This window comes from Bombina bombina, chromosome 2, assembly GCF_027579735.1.
Source record: "Bombina bombina isolate aBomBom1 chromosome 2, aBomBom1.pri, whole genome shotgun sequence".
Lineage (NCBI taxonomy): Eukaryota > Metazoa > Chordata > Amphibia > Anura > Bombinatoridae > Bombina > Bombina bombina.
Genome location: NC_069500.1, coordinates 1,429,532,715 through 1,429,560,551, shown reverse-complemented (window position 1 = coordinate 1,429,560,551; position 27,837 = coordinate 1,429,532,715). Strand labels below are relative to the sequence as shown.

General features: G+C 41.3%; 1 protein-coding gene across 1 annotated transcript in view; it reads right to left on the bottom strand.

Moving 5' to 3' along the window:
- LOC128647600 (vomeronasal type-2 receptor 26-like) overlaps positions 1-27,837 on the bottom strand; it is a 333,654-nt gene that overhangs the window by 185,599 nt on the left and 120,218 nt on the right. The window contains exon 7 of the mRNA XM_053700356.1: positions 27,561-27,794. Coding sequence (XP_053556331.1) covers positions 27,561-27,794 — 234 coding nt within the window. The remainder of the gene's footprint in view (positions 1-27,560; positions 27,795-27,837) is intronic.

The window sequence follows — 27,837 nt, the reverse complement described above, 5'->3', positions numbered from 1 at the left end:
CCCCATATGCCATGACTTCCTTATGCAGAATCGAGTACAGGTATGGCATCGATTTTCGGAACCCGGAGATAATTGTTAGAAACCGGGAGATGGAAAAAGATGCTTGGACACCCAGTACAGGTCGTTCTCCTTCAGCCTTTTTTATACGAGGGTCCCCGACCCTCGACATGCACGACAGCATGAAAGACCCCATATGCCATGACTTCCTTTTGCACAATCGAGTACAGGTATGGCATCGATTTTAGGAACCCGGAGATAATTTTTAGGAACCGGGAGATGGAAAAAGATGCTTGGACACCCAGTACAGGTCATTCTCCTTCAGCCTTTTTATACGAGGGTCCCCGACCCTCAACATGCACGACAGCATGAAAGACTCCATATGCCATGACTTCCTTTGCACAATCGAGTACAGGTATGGCATCGAGTTTAGGAACCCGGAGATAATTTTTAGGAACCGGGAGATGGAAAAAGATGCTTGGACACCCAGTACAGGTCGTTCTCCTTCAGCCTTTTTATAAGAGGGTCCCCAACCTTCAACAGGCACGGCAGCATGAAAGACCCCATATGCCATGACTTCCTTTTGCACAATCGAGTACAGGTATGGCATCGAATTTAGGAATCCAGAGATAATTTTTACGAACCGGGAGATGGAAAAAGATGCTTGGACACCCAGTACAGGTCGTTCTCCTTCAGCCTTTTTATACGAGGGTCCCCGACCCTCAACATGCATGACAGCATGAAAGACCCCATATGCCATGACTTCCTTTTGCACAATCAAGTACAGGTATAGCATCGATTTTAGGAACCCGGAGATAATTTTTAGGAACCGGGAGATGGAAAAAGATGCTTGGACACCCAGTACAGGTCGTTCTCCTTCAGCCTTTTTATAAGAGGGTCCCTGACCTTCAACAGGCACGACAGCATGAAAGACCCCATATGCCATGACTTCCTTTTGCACAATTAAGTACAGGTATGGCATCAATTTTAGGAACCCAGAGATATTTTTTAGGAACCGGGAGATGGAAAAAGATGCTTGGACACCCAGTACAGGTCGTTCTCCTTCAGCCTTTTTATACGAGGGTCCCCGACCCTCAACAGGCATGACAGCATGAAAGACCCCATATGCCATGACTTCCTTTTGCACAATCGTGTACAGGTATGGCATCATTTTTAGGAACCCGTAGATAATTTTTAGGAACCGGGAGATGGAAAGAGATGCTTGGTCAGTCCTTCTACTTCAAATTTGGGGCACTGTGCGTGCAACCTACTGTGCCACCAGATATGAGTGGTGTGTTAAGTTGTACTATTCTTAGCAGTTTAATCCTTGTTATGTGCCTTTTTTTTGGTTTGGGTTTTGAAGTCACAGTGCAGCACCAGAGGCCAGAAAGATTAGGCATGTACAAATACCTGAAAAATTAGGTATTGTTGCAGCCGCTGCTGTAGCAGCAGCCAGAAAAATTGATGTTTGTTTGACAGTTAGAAAGTGCCCTAAAACATTGCGGCTTGAACACTAGTTGTTGGCAGATAAGTCACGCAAGTCATCCGGCATTCGAAGATAAAATACAGCAGTGTGTGTACCATTTTTAGCCCAAGGCAGCTCATCTCATCAGGCCTTTTTTACTCGAATGTATCGCCCAATGTCAGTCCCTTCGGGATCCATCCCTCATTCATTTTAATAAAGGTGAGATAATCAAGACTTTTTTTGACCTAGGCGACTTCTCTTCTCAGTGACAATACCTCCTGCTGCACTGAAGGTCCTTTTGGACAGGACACTTGAAGCGGGGCAGGCCAGAAGTTCGATTGCAAATTGGGATAGCTCAGGCCACAGGTCAAGCCTGCACACCCAGTAGTCAAGGGGTCCATCGCTCCTCAGAGTGTCGAGATCCGCAGTTAATGCTAGGTAGTCTGCTACCTGTCGGTTGAGTCTTTCTCTGAGGCTGGATCCCGAAAGGCTCTGGCGATGCATAGGAGTTAAAAAGGTCCGCATGTCCTCCATCAACAAGACGTCAGGAAAGCATCCTGTCCTTGCCGCCGTGTTCATGGGAGGAGGATTACTTTCATCTCTTCCCCTGTTAGATTCCCGTTGTGCTGTGACATCACCCTTATACGCTGTGTAAAGCATAGTTTTTAATTTATTTTTAAAATGCTCCATCCTTTCCGACTTGCAGGAATTTGGTAACATTTCAGGCACTTTATGCTTATACCGGGGGTCTAGTAGCGTGGACACCCAGTACAGGTCATTCTCCTTCAGCTTTTTTATACAAGGGCCCCTCAACAGGCATGACAGCATGAAAGACCCCATTTGCACAAGGTTGGATGCCGAGCTAATCATGTTCCGTTCCTCATCCTCACTGATGTCACTGAGGGTATCTTCTTCCCCCCAGCCACGTACAACACCACGGGTACCAGAGAGGTGACAATCACAAGCACCCTGGGATACCTGTTGTGCTTGGTCCTCCTCCTCCTCCTCCTCAAAGCCACATTCCTCCTCTGACTCATCTTCCTCACAATCCTCGTCCTGCGTTGCCGCAGGTCCAGCAAGCGATGCTGATAAGGCTGTTTCTGGTGGTGATGGACACCACAACTCTTCCTCTTCCTCTTCACGCTCATCTATGGCCTGATCCAGCACTCTTCGCAGGGCACGCTCGAGGAAGAAAACAAATGGTATGATGTCGCTGATGTTGCCTTCGGTGCGACTGACAAGGTTTGTCACCTCCTCAAAAGGACTCATGAGCCTACAGGCATTACGCATGAGCGTCCAGTAATTTGCCAAAAAAATCCCCAGCTCCCCAGAGGCTGTCCTAGCACCCCGGTCATACAAATACTCATTAACAGCTTTTTCTTGTTGGAGCAGGCGGTCGATCATTAGGAGTTTTGAATTCCAACGTGTCGGGCTGTCGCAAATTAACCGCCTCACTGGCAGGTTGTTTCGACGCTGGATATCGGACAAGTGCGCCATAGCCGTGTAGGAACGTCTGAAATAGCCACACACCTTCCTGGCCTGCTTCAGGACGTCCTGTAAGCCTGGATACTTATGCACAAAGCATTGTACAATCAGATTAAACACATGTGCCATGCATGGCACATGTGTCAACTTGCCCAATTTCAATGCCGCCACCAAATTACTTCCATTGTCAGAAACAACCTTGCCAATCTACAGTTGGTGCTGGGTCAGCAACTGATCCACCTGTGCGTTCAGGGTGGTCAGGAGTGCTGGTGCGGTGTGACTCTCTGCTTTCAGGCAAGTCAACCCCAAGAGGGCGTGACACTGCCGTATCCGGGATGTTGAATAGTACCTGGGGAGCTGGGGGGGGTGCCGTTGATGTGGAGCAAGACGCAGAAGCAGAAGAGGACTCAGCCAAGGAAGAGGTTATGGAAGAGGATGGAGTAGGAGGAGTAGAGGAGGTAGCAGAAGGCCTGCCTGCAAGTCGTGGCGGTGTCACCAACTCTTCTGCAGAGCCACGCATTTCATGCTTGTCAGACGTCAGCAGGTTTACCCAATGCGCAGTGTAGGTGATATACCTGTCCTGACCATGCTTCGCAGACCAGCTATCCGTGGTCATATGGACCCTTGCTCCAAAGCTGTGTGCCAGACATGCCATTACTTCCTTTCCCACAATAGAGTACAGGTTTGGGATTGCCTTTTGTGAAAAGAAATTTCTGCCAAGTACCTTCCACTGCGGTGTCCCAATAGATACAAATTTTTTGAAAGCATCCGACTCCACCAGCTTGTATGGTAAAAGCTGGCGGGCTAAGAGTTCAGACAAGCCAGCTGTCAGACTCCGGGCAATGGGGTGACTTTGAGAAATTGTATTCTTACGCTCAAACATGTCTTTGATAGACACCTGACTGTGGGCAGATGACCAGGAACTGCTACGTAAGAGAGACTCAGTGGAGGATGGTTGAGAGGGGGCAAGGAGGACAGCAGTGGTTGACGTGGCTGAAGATGCTGGAGCAGTAGGAGGAGGGCAGCTTTGAGTTTGTGTGCTGCTTCTACTCATGTGTTCTTCCCATCGGCGTTTGTGCAAAGCAGTTGTACCTAGGTGGGTGTTGGACTTCCCATGACTCAGTTTCTTTTGGCACAGGTTGCAAATGGCATCACTGTTGTCAGAGGCAGACACACAAAAAAATGCCACACTGCTGAGCTCTGCGATGACGGCATTCTGGTGGTGGCAACAGCATGCGTTGATGGTCGACTGCGTGCTGTCTGGCTGACCCCGGGTGCCGATGCATGATGTCTGACTGTGCCACTAGCTCCTTGAGACGACCTTCCCCTGCTTCCAACTCATCTCCTCCTCCTCTCTGTCTCCCCATCTGAACTTTCCCCCTCTTCTTCTTCTCTTCTAGCGTGACATCCACCGACACATCATCATCAACCGCTTCACTTGTATCTGACACATCAAGAAAGGAAGCAGCAGCGGGTACAACATCATCATCATCATCATCACACATACCTCCATGTCTGTAATGCGCCTGACTGAGACATATCACTGTTATCTACATCCTCTGTCAATGATGGTGGCGCATCACTCATTTCTTCCAACTGATGTGTCAATAACTCCTGTGACAGATCAAGTGAAGCGGCTGTGGTGCTAGTGTTGGTGGTGGCGACAGATGGGCGAGTGGCACTGGTCACTTGAGAGGTGCCCAAAGCACAGCTGGACGTAGATGGTGCGTCAAGGTTAGGAGGACTATGAGCGGAAGCTGTAGAAGATTGGGTGTCCTGTGTTAGCCATTCAACTAGGTCCTCCTCAGAACTTTTCGCGTCCCCCCTGGCACCTGGCGTCTGAACAATGTGCATATTTGTAGGGTCTAAAGGAATCAGAGCACCACGACCACGATGGCACCTGTGGGGTGGCCTGCCTCTGTCTGTCATTTTTTTTTAAATGTACACTTACAATACTATTAAACAAATTATGAGTGGTGGCACTGGGCAAGTGGGAACAGTATACACTGTTAGCAGGAAACAAAAAAGCAGACTGATGTTTCACAATCCAAAAGTTTATTTTTTTTTAATGTACACTTACACTATTAATAAACAAGAAGATATTAGTGGTGGCACAGAGGAATTAATCACAGTATATGCTTGCTGTTGGCCTGGCACACAGGCCTGATGGTTAATGAAATTAGATTAAACTTGCAATTATCAAACTAATGTAAAAGTTTTTTTTTTTTTTTATGTAAAGTAATGTTAAACCACCAGATATGAGTGGTTGCACAGAGCAATTAATAACAGTATATGCTTGCTGTAGGCCTGGCATACAGGCCTGATGGTTAATGAAATTAGATTAAACTTGCAATTAGCAAACTAATGTAAAAGTGTTTTTGTTTTTTTTTAATAATGTTAAACCAACAGGTATGAGTGGTTGCACAGAGCATTTAACACAGTATATGCTTGTGTTGGGCATGGCACACAGGCCTGATGGAAAATGAAATTAGATTAAACTTGCAATTAGCAAACTAATGTAAAAGTTTTTTTTTTTTTTTTTTAAATAATGTTAAACCAACAGGTATGAGTGGTTGCACAGAGCAATTAATCACAGTTTATGCTTGCGGTGGGCCTGGCACACAGGCCTGATGGAAAATGAAATTAGATTAAACTTGCAATTAGCAAACTAATGTAAAAGTTTTTTTTTTTTTTAAATAATGTTAAACCAACAGGTATGAGTGGTTGCACAGAGCAATTAATTACAGTATATGCTTGCGGTGGGCCTGGCACACAGGCCTGATGGAAAATGAAATTAGATTAAACTTGCAATTAGCAAACTAACGTAAAAGTTTTTTTTATTTTAATTTAAAATAATGTTAAACCACCAGATATGAGTGGTTGCACAGAGCAATTAATAACAGTATATGCTTGCTGTAGGCCTGGCACACAGGCCTGATGGAAAATGAAATTAGATTAAACTTGCAATTAGCAAACTAATGTAAAAGTTTTTTTTATGTTTTCTAAATAATGTTAAACCAACAGGTATGAGTGGTTGCACAGAGCAATTAATAACAGTATATGCTTGCTGTAGGCCTGGCACACAGGCCTGATGGAAAATTAAATTAGATTAAACTTGCAATTAGCAAACTAATGTAAAAGTTTTTTTTATTTTTTTAAAATAATGTTAAACCAACAGATATGAGTGGTTGCACAGAGCAATTATTCACAGTATATGCTTGCGGTGGGCCTGGCACAAAGGCCTGATGGAAAATGAAATTAGATTAAACTTGCAATAAGCAAACTAATGTAAAAGTTTTTTTTATTTTTTTTTTAAATAATGTTAAACCAACAGGTATGAGTGGTTGCACAGAGCAATTAATTACAGTATATGCTTGCTGTTGGCCTGGCACACAGGCCTGATGGTTAATGAAATTAGATTAAACTTGCAATTAGCAAACTAATGTAAAAGTTTTTTTATTTTAATTTAAAATAATGTTAAACCACCAGATATGAGTGGTTGCACAGAGCAATTAATACAAGTATATGCTTGCTGTAGGCCTGGCACACAGGCCTGATGGAAAATAAAATTATATTAAACTTGCAATTAGCAAACTAATGTAAAAGTTTTTTTTTTATTTTTTAAAATAATGTTAAACCAACAGGTATGAGTGGTTGCACAGAGCAATTAATCACAGTATATGCTTGCGGTGGGCCTGGCACACAGGCCTGATGGAAAATGAAATTAGATTAAACTTGCAATTAGCAAACTAATGTAAAAGTTTTTTTTGTTTTTTTAAATAATATTAAACCAACAGGTATGAGTGGTTGCACAGAGCAATTAAGCACAGTATATGCTTGCTGTTGGCCTGGCACACAGGCCTGATGGTAAATGAAATTAGATTAAACTTGCAATTAGCAAACTAATGTAAAAGTTTTTTTTTTTTTAAATAATGTTAAACCAACAGTTATAAGTGGTTGCACAGAGCAATTAATCACAGTATATGCTTGCGGTGGGCCTGGCACACAGGCCTGTTGGAAAATAAAATTAGATTAAACTTGCAATTAGCAAACTAATGTAAAAGTAGTTTGTTTTTTGTTTAATAATGTTAAACCACCAGATATGAGTGGTTGCACAGAGCAATTAATAACAGTATATGCTTGCTGTAGGCCTGGCACACAGGCCTGATGGAAAATAACATTAGATTAAACTTGCAATTAGCAAACTAATGTAAAAGTTTGTTTAATTTTAATTAAAATAATGTTAAAACAACAGGTATGAGTGGTTGCACAGAGCAATTAATAACAGTATATGCTTGCGGAGGGCCTGGCACACAGGCCTGATGGTAAATGAAATTAGATTAAACTTGCAATTAGCAAACTAATGTAAAAGTTTGTTTAATTTTAATTAAAATAATGTTAAAACAACAGGTATGAGTGGTTGCACAGAGCAATTAATAACAGTATATGCTTGCTGTAGGCCTGGCACACAGGCCTGATGGAAAATAAAATTAGATTAAACTTGCAATTAGCAAACTAATGTAAAAATTTTTTTTAATTTAAAATAATGTTAAACCACCAGATATGAGTGGTGGCAGTGAGCAAGTTGGCACAATATATGCTGTAAGGCTCACACACAGGCTGGTGGCAGGCAGGCTCATGTAAAAAAAAAAAAAACGACTGGAGTTCTAGCTCTATGCAAAAAAAAAAAAAAAAAAAAATTTAGCCCTGAAAAGGACTTTTTGGGGTGCTGTCCTTACAGCAGAGATCAGATGAGTCCTTCAGGACTTTAGTGGAGACTGAATAGACTAGCCTAGCTATCGATTTCCATATAAAATCAGGAGCTGCAACAATAAACCTCCTCTCTCTTCAAAAGCTGCATCACAATGATTCTAAAATGGCTGCTGCCCGGGACCTGGGGGGGTCTGGAAGGGAGTGTCTGCTGCTGATTGGCTGTAATGTGTCTGCAGACTGTGAGATACAGGGTCAAAGTTTACTCAATGATAACGAATAGGGGGCGGATCGAACATTGCATATGTTCGCCCGCGGCGGCGAACGCGAACAAGCTATGTTCGCAGGGAACCGTTCGCTGGCGAACAGTTCGGGACATCACTACTGATATATACTGTGCATATATAAACATGTATTGTGTATTCAGACCTTATGTAATGAGGTGCTTAAGTGCTGACATACACTGTGCATATATAAACATGTATTGTGTGTGCAGACCTTTTGTAATGAGGTGCTTGAGTGCTGATATATACTGTGCATATATAAACATGTATTGTGTATGCAGACCTTATGTAATGAGGTGCTTAAGTGCTGACATATACTGTACATATATAAACATGTATTGTGTGTGCAGACCTTTTGTAATGAGGTGCTTGAGTGCTGACATAAACTGTGCATATATAAACATGTATTGTGTGTGCAGACCTTTTGTAATGAGGTGCTTGAGTGCTGATATATACTGTGCATATATAAACATGTATTGTGTGTGCAGACCTTTTGCAATAAGGTCCGTAAGTGCTGATATATACTGTGCATATGTAAACATGTATTGTGTGTACAGATCTTTTGTAATTAGGTGCTTGAGTACTGACATATACTGTGCATATATAAACATGTATTGTGTGTACAGATCTTTTGTAATTAGGTGCTTGAGTGCTGACATATACTGTGCATATATAAACATGTATTGTGTGTACAGATCTTTTGTAATTAGGTGCTTGAGTAATAACTGTGACAGACCCTTCTGTCAGGACTGAAAGAGTTAACTGTGTTTAGCTTTAAGAATCTAATTTCTAAAGACAGGTTTTCTGGCCCCAGCTATTGTGTGCTATAATTACATTTAAGTAATAAACAGGCCATTGTTTAATCACCCTCAGAGAACAGACGCTAGGTGATAAGACAAGCCAAATGTGTTTAAGTTGTTATCTGCCTAAGTAAAGTATTTAAGTAATATAATTCTATTGTATCATGTCAAGGGCGCTTCTCCCTTTTATCTAATGTACAACATTCTTTCAACCCCCATCTGAGGGGGGGTCAAAAACCTGTATAAATCTGTGTGCTGCCTTCAAATAAAGTTGTTATCCTGTTTTAAACCTGAAACTGGCTGGGTTGTGAATTGCTGATTGTCTATGCAGGACATTGTTCATCTGGGGTTAACCCTTGGTACACAGTTGGTACCGTAACATTGGTGGCAAGCGACGGGAGAATCCTTATCGCCCAGAAGAGCAACTACACAAGCCAGTAACCTCAGGAAGAGGGGGATTATTACAATACTGACTAAGATGGAAAGAGTACCAGGGACAGAAGGAACCAATGGGCCCAGCATATCAGACAGAACCCCTGAAGAAGCAAGCTTTGATCGGGCGGTTAAAATAAGACTGGCATATTATGGCCCCAACCCATCTGCCGAAATTATCGACCGGGTCATAGCAGCTGTGGAGGCCAACCTACTTCGCCAAAGCGGCGCTGCAGCAGCCCAAGTCAAAGCAACCCCAGTGGAAAAGGGAAAAGTAAATTTTGCAGCTTTTAAAAACTTCCTGGAAACAGAAGGAGAGATTGATGGGTACCTTGCAGATTTTGAGAGGCAATGTGCACTACACAAGGTACCCGCAGAGGACTGGGTCACGATATTATCCGGAAAATTATCCGGCCGGGCCAGTGAGGCTTTTCGGGCCATTCCAGATGAGGAAGTCGGGGATTATAATACTGTAAAAGAGGCTCTGCTCTCCAGGTATGCGGTTACACCGGAGGCATACCGGAGGCGGTTCAGAGACACTGTTAAAGTAGCTGGAGATTCCTACCTTGAGTGGGCATGTAAGGTGCACCGCACAGCAGCTCACTGGATAGCGGGGTGCCAAGCCGTATCTGGGGAAGAGGTGCTGCAGCTATTCCTGTTGGAACATTGCTTCGACAAGTTACCCGCAGGAGTTAGAGAGTGGGTTCGGGACCGTAAACCCTCCACCCTGCATGAAGCGGCTCGCTTGGCAGATGAGTATACGGATGCCCGCAAACTGGACACTGCTACCACTAAGCCCCCTGCCAGAGTGGAGTACAGACCCCCAGTCACCCCAGCACCTGCCAGTTACCAACCCCCAGCGCACCGCTATACCACACGGTCTCGGGCCACGAACTACCCTCAGAGAGCCCGGTTCAATTCGCGGGGCTACTCACAACCTATTCGGTGCTTTGGATGTAAGCAACTAGGGCACAAAAGACCAGAGTGTCCCCTAAACGCAGCGAACCAAGCACAGTCCTGGAGAAGACCCGCTAGCGGAATCCCACGTAATCCTCAGCCTGCGGCCCGCTACGTAGAGGCGCAAGAATGCTGGGGCATCCTACATGAGGCAGACCTTGTGCAAGCTGCCCACCGGAATAACCGGCAACTGGTTAAAGTGAATGGGAAGGAGGTCAGTGGTCTATGGGATACTGGTGCTACCATGACCTTGCTTCGAAAGAACTTGGTGTCTGAGAAACAGCACACAGGAGACACTGTGGCTGTGAGGGTAGCAGGGGGCACTGTGTTCCGCCTACCTGTTGCCAGGGTACATTTGGATTGGGGAGTGGGCGCTAGACCTGTGAATGTGGGGGTCATGAAGGATTTACCAGCTGATGTTCTCCTTGGAAATACCTTGGTCCCCCTTGTTTCTGCCTATGCTCCCATGGGTCCCGCTGATGTTAACCCTGTGACTACCCGTGCTCAGATCCGTGCAGCAGAGACTGACCCCCCTGCTGCTAAGCCCCAGGACGCTGAGCTCAGTAAATCTCTATCCGCTATTGATATGTGGGAGTCACGTTACAATGCGCTGATGAAGGAGAAGAGTCACGTAGAGGATAAAATGGTCACGTTAAATAATCATGTAACAGTGCTAGCGGGAGAGAAGAGGAGTGCAGAGGAAAAAGCACGTTTAGAACAGGAATCTCTGCTAGACAAGCTGCACCGACAGACTGCAGAAAACACCAGCTTGAGAGTGGAACATGAAACATTAAGGACAAACTTAGTGACACTGGAGGAGAAGCTGACACTGGCTCATAGGGAGGTGCAGCAACTCAAGGGCACCCTATGTCAGTATGAAGGGATTGTGGATACCTATAAAGAGCAGGTACAAAAACCACGTAAAGAAGCCAATGATATTTTGAAGGACTGTTTAGCCCTAGTCGGGGCACTGAAGAGGTTGAACCCTTATTTATACAGACAGGGATTCTCTCTCATAACGGGAATACAGATGGATTGTCCCAGCAAACTGACATGCCTACCACCTCCTAGTCTGGTCATCCCCAGGTTGACCCGCAAAAGGGTCAAGCCGGGTCTGCCGGAGTGTTCCACAAGGGGGGAGCTATGTGACAGACCCTTCTGTCAGGACTGAAAGAGTTAACTGTGTTTAGCTTTAAGAATCTAATTTCTAAAGACAGGTTTTCTGGCCCCAGCTATTGTGTGCTATAATTACATTTAAGTAATAAACAGGCCATTGTTTAATCACCCTCAGAGAACAGACGCTAGGTGATAAGACAAGCCAAATGTGTTTAAGTTGTTATCTGCCTAAGTAAAGTATTTAAGTAATATAATTCTATTGTATCATGTCAAGGGCGCTTCTCCCTTTTATCTAATGTACAACATTCTTTCAACCCCCATCTGAGGGGGGGTCAAAAACCTGTATAAATCTGTGTGCTGCCTTCAAATAAAGTTGTTATCCTGTTTTAAACCTGAAACTGGCTGGGTTGTGAATTGCTGATTGTCTATGCAGGACATTGTTCATCTGGGGTTAACCCTTGGTACACAGTTGGTACCGTAACATTGGTGGCAAGCGACGGGAGAATCCTTATCGCCCAGAAGAGCAACTACACAAGCCAGTAACCTCAGGAAGAGGGGGATTATTACAATACTGACTAAGATGGAAAGAGTACCAGGGACAGAAGGAACCAATGGGCCCAGCATATCAGACAGAACCCCTGAAGAAGCAAGCTTTGATCGGGCGGTTAAAATAAGACTGGCATATTATGGCCCCAACCCATCTGCCGAAATTATCGACCGGGTCATAGCAGCTGTGGAGGCCAACCTACTTCGCCAAAGCGGCGCTGCAGCAGCCCAAGTCAAAGCAACCCCAGTGGAAAAGGGAAAAGTAAATTTTGCAGCTTTTAAAAACTTCCTGGAAACAGAAGGAGAGATTGATGGGTACCTTGCAGATTTTGAGAGGCAATGTGCACTACACAAGGTACCCGCAGAGGACTGGGTCACGATATTATCCGGAAAATTATCCGGCCGGGCCAGTGAGGCTTTTCGGGCCATTCCAGATGAGGAAGTCGGGGATTATAATACTGTAAAAGAGGCTCTGCTCTCCAGGTATGCGGTTACACCGGAGGCATACCGGAGGCGGTTCAGAGACACTGTTAAAGTAGCTGGAGATTCCTACCTTGAGTGGGCATGTAAGGTGCACCGCACAGCAGCTCACTGGATAGCGGGGTGCCAAGCCGTATCTGGGGAAGAGGTGCTGCAGCTATTCCTGTTGGAACATTGCTTCGACAAGTTACCCGCAGGAGTTAGAGAGTGGGTTCGGGACCGTAAACCCTCCACCCTGCATGAAGCGGCTCGCTTGGCAGATGAGTATACGGATGCCCGCAAACTGGACACTGCTACCACTAAGCCCCCTGCCAGAGTGGAGTACAGACCCCCAGTCACCCCAGCACCTGCCAGTTACCAACCCCCAGCGCACCGCTATACCACACGGTCTCGGGCCACGAACTACCCTCAGAGAGCCCGGTTCAATTCGCGGGGCTACTCACAACCTATTCGGTGCTTTGGATGTAAGCAACTAGGGCACAAAAGACCAGAGTGTCCCCTAAACGCAGCGAACCAAGCACAGTCCTGGAGAAGACCCGCTAGCGGAATCCCACGTAATCCTCAGCCTGCGGCCCGCTATGTAGAGGCGCAAGAATGCTGGGGCATCCTACATGAGGCAGACCTTGTGCAAGCTGCCCACCGGAATAACCGGCAACTGGTTAAAGTGAATGGGAAGGAGGTCAGTGGTCTATGGGATACTGGTGCTACCATGACCTTGCTTCGAAAGAACTTGGTGTCTGAGAAACAGCACACAGGAGACACTGTGGCTGTGAGGGTAGCAGGGGGCACTGTGTTCCGCCTACCTGTTGCCAGGGTACATTTGGATTGGGGAGTGGGCGCTAGACCTGTGAATGTGGGGGTCATGAAGGATTTACCAGCTGATGTTCTCCTTGGAAATACCTTGGTCCCCCTTGTTTCTGCCTATGCTCCCATGGGTCCCGCTGATGTTAACCCTGTGACTACCCGTGCTCAGATCCGTGCAGCAGAGACTGACCCCCCTGCTGCTAAGCCCCAGGACGCTGAGCTCAGTAAATCTCTATCCGCTATTGATATGTGGGAGTCACGTTACAATGCGCTGATGAAGGAGAAGAGTCACGTAGAGGATAAAATGGTCACGTTAAATAATCATGTAACAGTGCTAGCGGGAGAGAAGAGGAGTGCAGAGGAAAAAGCACGTTTAGAACAGGAATCTCTGCTAGACAAGCTGCACCGACAGACTGCAGAAAACACCAGCTTGAGAGTGGAACATGAAACATTAAGGACAAACTTAGTGACACTGGAGGAGAAGCTGACACTGGCTCATAGGGAGGTGCAGCAACTCAAGGGCACCCTATGTCAGTATGAAGGGATTGTGGATACCTATAAAGAGCAGGTACAAAAACCACGTAAAGAAGCCAATGATATTTTGAAGGACTGTTTAGCCCTAGTCGGGGCACTGAAGAGGTTGAACCCTTATTTATACAGACAGGGATTCTCTCTCATAACGGGAATACAGATGGATTGTCCCAGCAAACTGACATGCCTACCACCTCCTAGTCTGGTCATCCCCAGGTTGACCCGCAAAAGGGTCAAGCCGGGTCTGCCGGAGTGTTCCACAAGGGGGGAGCTATGTGACAGACCCTTCTGTCAGGACTGAAAGAGTTAACTGTGTTTAGCTTTAAGAATCTAATTTCTAAAGACAGGTTTTCTGGCCCCAGCTATTGTGTGCTATAATTACATTTAAGTAATAAACAGGCCATTGTTTAATCACCCTCAGAGAACAGACGCTAGGTGATAAGACAAGCCAAATGTGTTTAAGTTGTTATCTGCCTAAGTAAAGTATTTAAGTAATATAATTCTATTGTATCATGTCAAGGGCGCTTCTCCCTTTTATCTAATGTACAACATTCTTTCAACCCCCATCTGAGGGGGGGTCAAAAACCTGTATAAATCTGTGTGCTGCCTTCAAATAAAGTTGTTATTCTGTTTTAAACCTGAAACTGGCTGGGTTGTGAATTGCTGATTGTCTATGCAGGACATTGTTCATCTGGGGTTAACCCTTGGTACACAGTTGGTACCGTAACATTGGTGGCAAGCGACGGGAGAATCCTTATCGCCCAGAAGAGCAACTACACAAGCCAGTAACCTCAGGAAGAGGGGGATTATTACAATACTGACTAAGATGGAAAGAGTACCAGGGACAGAAGGAACCAATGGGCCCAGCATATCAGACAGAACCCCTGAAGAAGCAAGCTTTGATCGGGCGGTTAAAATAAGACTGGCATATTATGGCCCCAACCCATCTGCCGAAATTATCGACCGGGTCATAGCAGCTGTGGAGGCCAACCTACTTCGCCAAAGCGGCGCTGCAGCAGCCCAAGTCAAAGCAACCCCAGTGGAAAAGGGAAAAGTAAATTTTGCAGCTTTTAAAAACTTCCTGGAAACAGAAGGAGAGATTGATGGGTACCTTGCAGATTTTGAGAGGCAATGTGCACTACACAAGGTACCCGCAGAGGACTGGGTCACGATATTATCCGGAAAATTATCCGGCCGGGCCAGTGAGGCTTTTCGGGCCATTCCAGATGAGGAAGTCGGGGATTATAATACTGTAAAAGAGGCTCTGCTCTCCAGGTATGCGGTTACACCGGAGGCATACCGGAGGCGGTTCAGAGACACTGTTAAAGTAGCTGGAGATTCCTACCTTGAGTGGGCATGTAAGGTGCACCGCACAGCAGCTCACTGGATAGCGGGGTGCCAAGCCGTATCTGGGGAAGAGGTGCTGCAGCTATTCCTGTTGGAACATTGCTTCGACAAGTTACCCGCAGGAGTTAGAGAGTGGGTTCGGGACCGTAAACCCTCCACCCTGCATGAAGCGGCTCGCTTGGCAGATGAGTATACGGATGCCCGCAAACTGGACACTGCTACCACTAAGCCCCCTGCCAGAGTGGAGTACAGACCCCCAGTCACCCCAGCACCTGCCAGTTACCAACCCCCAGCGCACCGCTATACCACACGGTCTCGGGCCACGAACTACCCTCAGAGAGCCCGGTTCAATTCGCGGGGCTACTCACAACCTATTCGGTGCTTTGGATGTAAGCAACTAGGGCACAAAAGACCAGAGTGTCCCCTAAACGCAGCGAACCAAGCACAGTCCTGGAGAAGACCCGCTAGCGGAATCCCACGTAATCCTCAGCCTGCGGCCCGCTATGTAGAGGCGCAAGAATGCTGGGGCATCCTACATGAGGCAGACCTTGTGCAAGCTGCCCACCGGAATAACCGGCAACTGGTTAAAGTGAATGGGAAGGAGGTCAGTGGTCTATGGGATACTGGTGCTACCATGACCTTGCTTCGAAAGAACTTGGTGTCTGAGAAACAGCACACAGGAGACACTGTGGCTGTGAGGGTAGCAGGGGGCACTGTGTTCCGCCTACCTGTTGCCAGGGTACATTTGGATTGGGGAGTGGGCGCTAGACCTGTGAATGTGGGGGTCATGAAGGATTTACCAGCTGATGTTCTCCTTGGAAATACCTTGGTCCCCCTTGTTTCTGCCTATGCTCCCATGGGTCCCGCTGATGTTAACCCTGTGACTACCCGTGCTCAGATCCGTGCAGCAGAGACTGACCCCCCTGCTGCTAAGCCCCAGGACGCTGAGCTCAGTAAATCTCTATCCGCTATTGATATGTGGGAGTCACGTTACAATGCGCTGATGAAGGAGAAGAGTCACGTAGAGGATAAAATGGTCACGTTAAATAATCATGTAACAGTGCTAGCGGGAGAGAAGAGGAGTGCAGAGGAAAAAGCACGTTTAGAACAGGAATCTCTGCTAGACAAGCTGCACCGACAGACTGCAGAAAACACCAGCTTGAGAGTGGAACATGAAACATTAAGGACAAACTTAGTGACACTGGAGGAGAAGCTGACACTGGCTCATAGGGAGGTGCAGCAACTCAAGGGCACCCTATGTCAGTATGAAGGGATTGTGGATACCTATAAAGAGCAGGTACAAAAACCACGTAAAGAAGCCAATGATATTTTGAAGGACTGTTTAGCCCTAGTCGGGGCACTGAAGAGGTTGAACCCTTATTTATACAGACAGGGATTCTCTCTCATAACGGGAATACAGATGGATTGTCCCAGCAAACTGACATGCCTACCACCTCCTAGTCTGGTCATCCCCAGGTTGACCCGCAAAAGGGTCAAGCCAGGTCTGCCGGAGTGTTCCACAAGGGGGGAGCTATGTGACAGACCCTTCTGTCAGGACTGAAAGAGTTAACTGTGTTTAGCTTTAAGAATCTAATTTCTAAAGACAGGTTTTCTGGCCCCAGCTATTGTGTGCTATAATTACATTTAAGTAATAAACAGGCCATTGTTTAATCACCCTCAGAGAACAGACGCTAGGTGATAAGACAAGCCAAATGTGTTTAAGTTGTTATCTGCCTAAGTAAAGTATTTAAGTAATATAATTCTATTGTATCATGTCAAGGGCGCTTCTCCCTTTTATCTAATGTACAACATTCTTTCAACCCCCATCTGAGGGGGGGTCAAAAACCTGTATAAATCTGTGTGCTGCCTTCAAATAAAGTTGTTATTCTGTTTTAAACCTGAAACTGGCTGGGTTGTGAATTGCTGATTGTCTATGCAGGACATTGTTCATCTGGGGTTAACCCTTGGTACACAGTTGGTACCGTAACACTAACATACTGTATACTGTGCTTATATAAACATGTATTGTGTGTACAGATCTTTTGTAATTAGGTGCTTGAGTGCTGACATATACTGTGCATATATAAACATGTATTGTGTGTACAGATTTTTTGTAATGAGGTGCTTGAGTGCTGATATATACTGTGCCTATATAAACATGAATTGTGTGTGCAGACCTTTTGTAATGAGGTGCTTATGTGCTGATATATACTGTGCATATATAAACATGAATTGTGTATGCATACCTTTTGTAATGAGGTGCTTGAATGCTGATATATACTGTGCATAAATAAACATGTATTGTGTGTGCAGACCTTTTGTAATGAGGTGCGTAAGTGCTGACATATACTGTGCATATATAAAGATGTATTGTGTGTGCAGACCTTTTGTAATGAGGTGCTTGAGTGCTGATATATACTGTGCATATATAAACATGTATTGTGTGTGCAGACCTTTTGCAATGAGGTGCGTAAGTGCTGACATATACTGTGCATATATAAACATGTATTGTGTATGCAGACCTTTTGTAATGAGGTGCGTAAGTGCTGACATATACTGTGCATATATAAACATGTATTGTGTATGCAGACCTTTTGTAATGAGGTGCGTAAGTGCTGACATATACTGTGCATATATACACATATATTACTGGTTAAAGATTATAAAATATTATATTAGCCTAAAGCCTTTTATCTGCTGAATTAGGAAGCAGTGGTCTTATAAATAAATACATAAATAAAGTATGTGACTGTGTGACAAGCAGTTTAGAAATGGTCTGGCCTTAGGCAAATATATGTTTAAATCATTAAAGGGACATTATACACTAGATGTTTCTTTGCATAAATGTTTTGTAGATGATGATCTATTTATACAGCCTATACAGCTTTTTTTTTTTTTTTCTTAAATATAGTTTTGCTTATTTTTAAATAATATTGCACTGATTTTCAGACTCCTAACCAAGCCCCAAAGTTTTAGTAGAATATTGACGTATACCTAAACCAGCTTGCTCCTGTTTGTGTAAAGAGCCTTTTCATATGCAGAGGAAGGGGGAGGGGGAGTCTCTGAATATTTGCCAGTTTCAGTGTGTGTTCCAGCTAATCCTTTTCAACAGAGCTAAACTGGGAGCTTCTAAGTAAGTTTTTAAACGGTTTTATAATGGATTTTTATATCAGTATCTCTGCATATTATTTTTTGTAGTAGTGTCTATTACATGCAGTTATATGACAATTAGTGTATACTGTATATTTATATCAGTATCTGTACATATTCTGTATATTAGTGTCTATTACATGCAGTTATATGACAATTAGTGTATACTGTATATTTATATCAGTATCTGTACATATTCTGTATAGTAGTGTCTGTTACATGCAGTTATATGTAATTAGTGTATACTGTATATTTATATCAGTATCTGTACATATTCTGTATAGTAGTGTCTATTACATGCAGTTATATGACAATTAGTGTATACTGTATATTTATATTAGTATCTGTACATATTCTGTATAGTAGTGTCTATTACATGCAGTTATATGAAATTAGTGTATACTGTATATTTATATCAGTATCTGTACATATTCTTTATAGTAGTGTCTATTACATGCAGTTATATGACAATTAGTGTATACTGTATATTTATATCTGTACATATTCTGTATAGTAGTGTCTATTACATGCAGTTATATGACAATTAGTGTATACTGTATATTTATATCAGTATCTGTACATAATCTGTATAGTAGTGTGTATTACATGCAGTTATATGACAATTAGTGTATACAGTATATTTATATCAGTATCTGTACATATTCTGTATAGTAGTGTCTGTTACATGCAGTTATATGACAATTAGTGTATACAGTATATTTATATCAGTATCTGTACATATTCTGTATAGTAGTGTCTATTACATGCAGTTAAATGAAAATGAGTGTATACTGTATATTTATATCAGTACTGTACATATTCTGTATAGTAGTGTCTATTACATGCAGTTATATGACAATTAGTGTATACTGTATATTTATATCAGTATCTGTACATATTCTGTATAGTAGTGTCTATTACATGCAGTTATATGACAATTGGTGTATACTGTACTGTATATTTATATCAGTATCTGTACATATTCTGTATAGTAGTGTCTATTACATGCAGTTATATGAGAATTAGTGTATACTGTATATTTATATCAGTACCTGTACATATTCTGTATAGTAGTGTCTATTACATGCAGTTATATGACAATTAGTGTATACTGTATATTTATATCAGTATCTGTACATATTCTGTATAGTAGTGTCTATTACATGCAGTTATATGACAATTAGTGTATACTGTATATTTATATCAGTATCTGTACATATTCTGTATAGTAGTGTCTATTACATGCAGTTATATGACAATTAGTGTATACTGTATATTTATATCAGTATCTGTACATATTCTGTATAGTAGTGTCTATTACATGCAGTTATATGACAATTAGTGTATACTGTATATTTATATCAGTGTCTGTACATATTCTGTATAGTAGTGTCTATTGCATGCCGTTATATGACAATTAGTGTATACTGTATATTTATATCAGTATCTGTACATATTCTGTATAGTGGTGTCTATTACATGCAGTTATATGACAATTAGTGTATACTGTATATTTATATCAGTATCTGTACATATTCTGTATAGTGGTGTCTATTACATGCAGTTATATGACAATTAGTGTATACTGTATATTTATATCAGTGTCTGTACATATTCTTTATAGTAGTGTCTATTACATGCAGTTATATGACAATTAGTGTATACTGTATATTTATATCAGTGTCTGTACATATTCTTTATAGTAGTGTCTATTGCATGCAGTTATATGTAATTAGTGTATACTGTATATTTATATCAGTATCTGTACATATTCTGTATAGTAGTGTCTGTTACATGCAGTTATATGTAATTAGTGTATACTGTATATTTATATCAGTACTGTACATATTCTGTATAGTAGTGTCTATTACATGCAGTTATATGACAATTAGTGTATACTGTATATTTATATCAGTATCTGTACATATTCTGTATAGTAGTGTCTATTACATGCAGTTATATGATAATTAGTGTATACTGTATATTTATATCAGTATCTGTACATATTCTGTATAGTAGTGTCTATTACATGCAGTTATATGACAATGAGTGTATACTGTATATTTATATCAGTATCTGTACATATTCTGTATAGTAGTGTCTATTACATGCAGTTATATGACAATTAGTGTATACTGTATATTTATATCAGTCTGTACATATTCTGTATAGTAGTGTCTATTGCATGCAGTTATATGACAATTAGTGTATACTGTATATTTATATCAGTCTGTACATATTCTGTATAGTAGTGTCTATTACATGCAGTTATATGACAATTAGTGTATACAGTATATTTATATCAGTATCTGTACATATTCTGTATAGTAGTGTCTATTACATGCAGTTATATGATAATTAGTGTATACTGTATATATATATCAGTATCTGTACATATTCTGTATAGTAGTGTCTATTACATGCAGTTATATGACAATTAGTATATACTGTATATTTATATCAGTATCTGTACATATTCTGTATAGTAGTGTCTATTGCATGCAGTTATATGACAATTAGTGTATACTGTATATTTATATCAGTATCTGTACATATTCTGTATAGTAGTGTCTATTACATGCAGTTAAATGAAAATGAGTGTATGCTGTCCCTTTAACCATTTCTAAACTGCTTGTCACTCTCAATAACAAAATAATTTAATTGACTTGGGAACATTAAAGGGACAGTCGCATGCAATTGTAAATGACTTTACAATTTACATCCATTAACAAAATGAGGCCTATTTATCAAATGTCTGTCGGACCTGATCCGACAGTGCAGATCAGGTCCGACAGACATCGCTGAAAGCGGAAAGCAATACGCTCTCCGTATTCAGCATTACGCCAGCAGCTCACAAGAGCTGTTGGTGCAACGCCGCCCCCTGCAGACTCGCGGCCAATCGGCCGCCAGCAGGGGGTTGCTGGCTCGCCAGAAACACGGGCCCTCAAGCTCCATTCGGAGCTTGATAAATGGGCCTCAATGTTCTGTCTTTTTATATGTACACTTTTTGTGTCACTCGCTTCTACTGAGCATGGGCAAGAACTGACATCATATCTGTAAATGCACCCTTTTGTGATTGGCTGATGGCTGTCACATGATAGAGGGGGAGTTGAAATAGACATAACATTAAAACTTGTGAGAAATAAATGTATTACTCAGTTGGAGTTTAGACTAAGTGCTATTGCATTGTGTTGTTGTTGTGTATTTGTTGGCTATTATGCAAAATTTTTTTTTTTTTGGGGGGGGGAGTGAGGGGCCCTTCTTGGATTCTTGCACCTGGGCCCTGTGGTTTCTAGTTACGCCTCTGCATACATATACATGTCTAACGATGTATATCTATGTGTGTGTATGTATATATATATAGTGTATATATACATATATAGAAGTGCATTGTAGCCCATTGTAATTAAGTAAATGAAAACATGAAAACGATATTTATGCAATATTAATTTTTAATAAAAGTTTTAACTGTGTATTTACTGTAAATATTTCACATTCAAATGTTCTGCACATAGCAAGCAGAATAGGTTCTATGTATTTATAAATAGATATTCCTTTATATATCTGTATATATCTATACCTATATAATCATCAAGTATTGAGTACTTGATAATACGCGACCGGGTTTGTGCTAGAGTAGGGTGTCAGGTGTTTTTTCAACTGATTTGCCCCATTGACTTCTATGAGGGAATACATGAACACGAACACAATATTCTAATTTTACGTCCGTTTAAGGTTAGGAATTAAGGATAATGCCAGGGTTTTGAGTTAGAGGTATATATGGTTTAGTAGAAAACGGGGGGCTGAGGGCTAGTGGGTTAAGAGTAGATAAGAAATTATACTGAAAAAAATAATAAAGAATAATATATGTATTAGCCCTATAATTTCAGAGAGAGGCAGGAGGGATACATATGGATGTACCATTAATTGCAAAGACAGAAAGGAATCTTGCAAGAAAAGGGATAGGCCTGTCTGACTCTAAGTATATATCTTGAAAAACCCACTGGTTTAGATTATCAACATAAGGTGGTGGATTAATATAGGAGAGCAATGCTCTGTGTCTGGGAGTAAATGGGACCCCAAATACCCAATTAGAAATTAGAATGAAGTTAAAATTGTCTCAGAAAACCATTCATACTACACAAATCTTTATTGGGAGACAAAAAGTAAAGTCCAGCAGGACTCAGACAAACATTCACACATACACTGATTAAAAATAGCTCAAGCTAGCGAGCGAGCGGCTAAAAACAGTGAGGTACTATGAGGGGTGAAGAAGCGTTATGTGAAACGCGCGTCAGGGGCATTGCTCACGAGGTCATAGTACCTCACTGTTTTTAGCCGCTCGCTCGCTAGTATATTTTCTACAATAGAATACATGCGTGTGTGAAATTTGAGCAGATTAACAATAATACAGTCTCCGATATAGTAGAGACCTTTGCAGATGGTGATATGAATGTTGAAGTGTTATTAGCTAGAAGTAATATTAATGATAGCCTCCGCTATAGAAGAGGCTTTTTTTAGCCAGGGGTTATGAGAGTTCCTTACTTTGTTAATCTGTACAACGGATAACTCACAATATCTTAAACTACATGTGTTTAGCAAACAAGGTGGCAACTAGATATTAGTGCAAGGCCTAAACCATATGTGTTTGGCAAGTAAGGTGGCAACTAGATATTAGTGCAAGGCCTAAACCATATGTGTTTAGCAAACAAGGTGGCAACTAGATATTAGTGCAAGGCCTAAACCATATGTGTTTGGCAAGTAAGGTGGCAACTAGATATTAGTGCAAGGCTTACTTTAATATAATAACTATAGCAATTGGTTAACAAAAAATCAACGGTACTGACATACAGGTTATAATATTTGATGTATATCATCTTAAAATATTTTTGTACATATGGAATAATACCTCGGCATTACCTAAGCTATACCACAACAGTGCAGCCTAGCATATAATCTTTTGTAACTGGGAGATATTAGGTATCATTTCACTTTTCCGGTTGTGCTAATATGTATCAAACATACAATTACATTTATTAGTAAGCACACATATACCGGTCATACTATTTAGAATACCGGGTCACACAACACCACAGCGGTCAGACCTGGACTGCTGTACCTAAGCTCTCAGTCACATTGCAATATATTTAATTTACCCTGGTGATACCGGGTGTTACTTTGTGTCTACTATCAGTACACATACCACTTATAATTTCTCTGAGCAATACTGCTGAACTCCAGCTCTCAGTTATATTGCAATATAATTAAATTATTCCTGTGATATCGAGTGCTACCTTGTGCTCACTATCAGTGCACATACTATTGAACTTTATGATACCCTGAGTGCTAAAACTGAATAAGTTATATATACATATCCTAGCTATTACTCTCTGCACACACCATCCAAGGGTCCATTATTTACTGTGCAACAGTTAATCTGCATATTATTAATAATCTTAGGAATCTTATAGCATCTGCTTATATTAGATATCCTTAAGAACCCAATTTGCAGAGATTACTGCAAAAATAATATTTCCGTTTTCCACACTACATATTGAATTCTTCTAAATTAAGACACGAGCTTGAGCTATTTTTAATCAGTGTATGTGTGAATGTTTGTCTGAGTCCTGCTGGACTTTACTTTTTGTCTCCCAATAAAGATTTGTGTAGTATGAATGGTTTTCTGAGACAATTTTAACTTCATTCTAATTTCTAATTGGGTATTTGGGGTCCCATTTACTCCCAGACACAGAGCATTGCTCTCCTATATTAATCCACCACCTTATGTTGATAATCTAAACCAGTGGGTTTTTCAAGATATATACTTAGATTCAGACAGGCCTATCCCTTTTCTTGCAAGATTCCTTTCTGTCTTTGCAATTAATGGTACATCCAGAGGTGTATATGGGTTATGGATAGCATCAGGACTAATGACAAGAGGTTAAGATTAGGTTTTAGGAGAAAGAAGTAGGGTTAGATGATTAGTTAAAAGATTAATTGTTAGGGATACTATTAGGAGTAAAGGATGTGGATTATAGATACATTTAGTTGTTGTATTGGGGACTATTGGGAGACCATAATGATAGCTAAAATAAGATATAGCAGTTGCTTTATGATAGGGATTATAGATACATTTAGTTGTTGACTTGGGGATGGGGAGACCATAGTGATAGCTAAGATAAGGTATAGCAGTTGCTTTATGATAGGGATTATAGATACATTTAGTTGTTGACTTGGGGATGGGGACACCATAGTGATAGCTAAGATAAGGTATAGCAGTTGCTTTATGATAGGGATTATAGATACATTTAGTTGTTGAGTTGGGGATGGGGACACCATAGTGATAGCTAAGATAAGGTATAGCAGTTGCTTTATGATAGGGATTATAGATACATTTAGTTGTTGAGTTGGGGAAGGGGAGACCATAGTGATAGCTAAAATAAGGTATAGCAGTTGCTTTATGATAGGGATTATATATACATTTAGTTGTTTATTTGGGGACTATGGTGAGACCATAGCGATGGCTAAGATAAGGTATAGCAGTTGCTTTATGATAGGGATTAAAGATACATTTAGTTGTTGAGTTGGGGATTATGGTGAGACCATAGTGATAGCTAAGATAAGGTATAGCAGTTGCTTTATGATAGGGATTATAGATACATTTAGTTGTTGAGTTGGGGCAGGGGAGACAATAGTGATAGCTAAAATAAGGTATAGCAGTTGCTTTATGATAGGGATTATAGATACATTTAGTTGTTGAGTTGGGGATGGGGAGGCAATAGTGATAGCTAAAATAAGATATAGAAGTTGCTTTATGATAGGGATTATAGATACATTTAGTTGTTGAGTTGGGGATGCAGAGACAATAGTGATAGATAAAATAATGTATAGCAGTTGCTTTATGATAGGGATTATAGATACATTTAGTTGTTGAGTTGGGGACTATGGTGAGACCAAAAGTGATAGCTAAGATAAACTATAGCAGTTGCTTTATGATATTGATTATAGATACATTTAGTTGTTGAGTTGGGGAAGGGGAGACCATAGTGATAGCTAAGATAAGGTATAGTAGTTGCTTTATGATAGGGATTATAGATACATTTAGTTGTTGACTTGGGGAAAGGGAGACCATAGTGATAGCTAAGATAAGGTATAGCAGGTGCTTTATGATTGGGATTATAGATACATTTAGTTGTTGAGTTGGGGATGGGGAGACCATAATGATAGCTAAGATAAGGTATAGCAGTTGCTTTATGATAGGGATTATAGATAGATTTAGTTGTTGACTTGGGTATGGTGAGACCATAGTGATAGCTAAGATAAGGTATAGCAGTTGCTTTATGATAGGGATTATAGATACATTTAGTTGTTGAGTTGGGGATGGGGAGACCATAGTGATAGCTAAGATAAGGTATAGCAGTTGCTTTATGATAGGGATTATAGATACATTTAGTTGTTGAGTTGGGGAAGGGGAGACCATAGTGATAGCTAAAATAAGGTATAGCAGTTGCTTTATGATAGGGATTATATATACATTTAGTTGTTTATTTGGGGACTATGGTGAGACCATAGCGATGGCTAAGATAAGGTATAGCAGTTGCTTTATGATAGGGATTATAGATACATTTAGTTGTTGAGTTGGGGCAGGGGAGACAATAGTGATAGCTAAAATAAGGTATAGCAGTTGCTTTATGATAGGGATTATAGTTACATTTAGTTGTTGAGTTGGGGACTATGGTGAGACCATAGTGATAGCTAAGATAAGAGATAGCAGTTGCTTTATGATAGGGATTATAGATACATTTAGTTGTTGAGTTGGGGATGGGGAGACCATAGTGATAGCTAAGATAAGCTATAGCAGTTGCTTTATGATAGGGATTATAGATACATTTAGTTGTAGAGTTGGGGATGGTGAGACCATAGTGATAGCTAAGATAAGGTATAGCAGGTGCTTTATGATTGGGATTATAGATACATTTAGTTGTTGAGTTGGGGATGGGGAGACCATAATGATAGCTAAAATAAGGTATAGCAGTTGCTTTATGATAGGGATTATAGATAGATTTAGTTGTTGACTTGGGTATGGTGAGACCATAGTGATAGCTAAGATAAGGTATAGCAGTTGCTTTATGATAGGGATTATAGATACATTTAGTTGTTGACTTGGGGATGGTGAGACCATAGCAATAGCTAAGATAAGGTATAGCAGTTGCTTTATGATAGGGATTATAGATACATTTAGTTGTTGAGTTGGGGATGGTGAGACCATAGTGATAGCTAAGATAAGGTATAGCAGGTGCTTTATGATTGGGATTATAGATACATTTAGTTGTTGACTTGGGGATGGGGAGACAATAGTGATAGCTAAAATAAGGTATAGAAGTTGCTTTATGATAGGGATTATAGATACATTTAGTTGTTGAGTTGGGGATGGGGAGGCAATAGTGATAGCTAAAATAAGATATAGAAGTTGCTTTATGATAGGGATTATAGATACATTTAGTTGTTGAGTTGGGGATGCAGAGACAATAGTGATAGATAAAATAATGTATAGCAGTTGCTTTATGATAGGGATTATAGATACATTTAGTTGTTGAGTTGGGGACTATGGTGAGACCAAAAGTGATAGCTAAGATAAACTATAGCAGTTGCTTTATGATATTGATTATAGATACATTTAGTTGTTGAGTTGGGGAAGGGGAGACCATAGTGATAGCTAAGATAAGGTATAGTAGTTGCTTTATGATAGGGATTATAGATACATTTAGTTGTTGACTTGGGGAAAGGGAGACCATAGTGATAGCTAAGATAAGGTATAGCAGTTGCTTTATGTTAGGGATTATAGATACTTTTAGTTGTTGACTTGGGGACTATGGTAAGAGCATAGTGATAGCTAAGATAAGGGATATAAATTGCATATACCCACTATGACGTCCATTTAACAACCAGTGGGTGGACACAGGCAGACACCTCTGTCCCTGTCCGCCCAGTTTCATGGTTAGCGTGTAGCAAAACAGCAGACCTACTCAACAGAAGGTCCTAAAGGTAACTCAGTAGTAAGCAATATTATTAATATACATAGTGCTCTGTATAAGGATTTTGAGGATAGACAAAGAAGATGGATCTGCAACCTGCACTAATAAAAGGTTCCCCTGCATCAGGAGTGTACACATTCTGCATATGCCTGTATATTTAGACTGGATGCTCTTGGCCTCCAGTTCTGGGAACCAGTTGAAACCCCACACGCTGCACCAATGGTAGTTCCATCCCTGAATACACTGTCTGCTTTTATTGCAACCCCTGCAGCCAATCACGCACAAGCAGGGCTTGTCAATCATTTAGGTCATAGAAGTCCAGGGAGATTGCGGAAGGCTACTTTATAGCTGGTGTAGCAAATTAGAAAGCAGCTGTCTGATACACCTGTTTTTTAACTATCGAATAAAGCTGATTTCTTACCTTATTATCACTGGTTTTCCATTTAATTGAACTTGGTTCTAGGAGAAGTTTTTTGCCTTCAGGATTTGATGCAGAGAATTGGCCGATATAATTGTAGTTTAGTTCTGTAGAAGTTTTGTCTTGTAAAATCCAGTTTAATAGATTATAGGGCATTGTCGTTTCACCATTCTCGTTAAAAAATAAACCTTTTCCCATGAGCTCAGTGTGTTGTAGTTTCATTAGGAAATGTCTTAACTTAAAACAAAAGTACAGGTGATTAGAAAACATTTTATTTAAT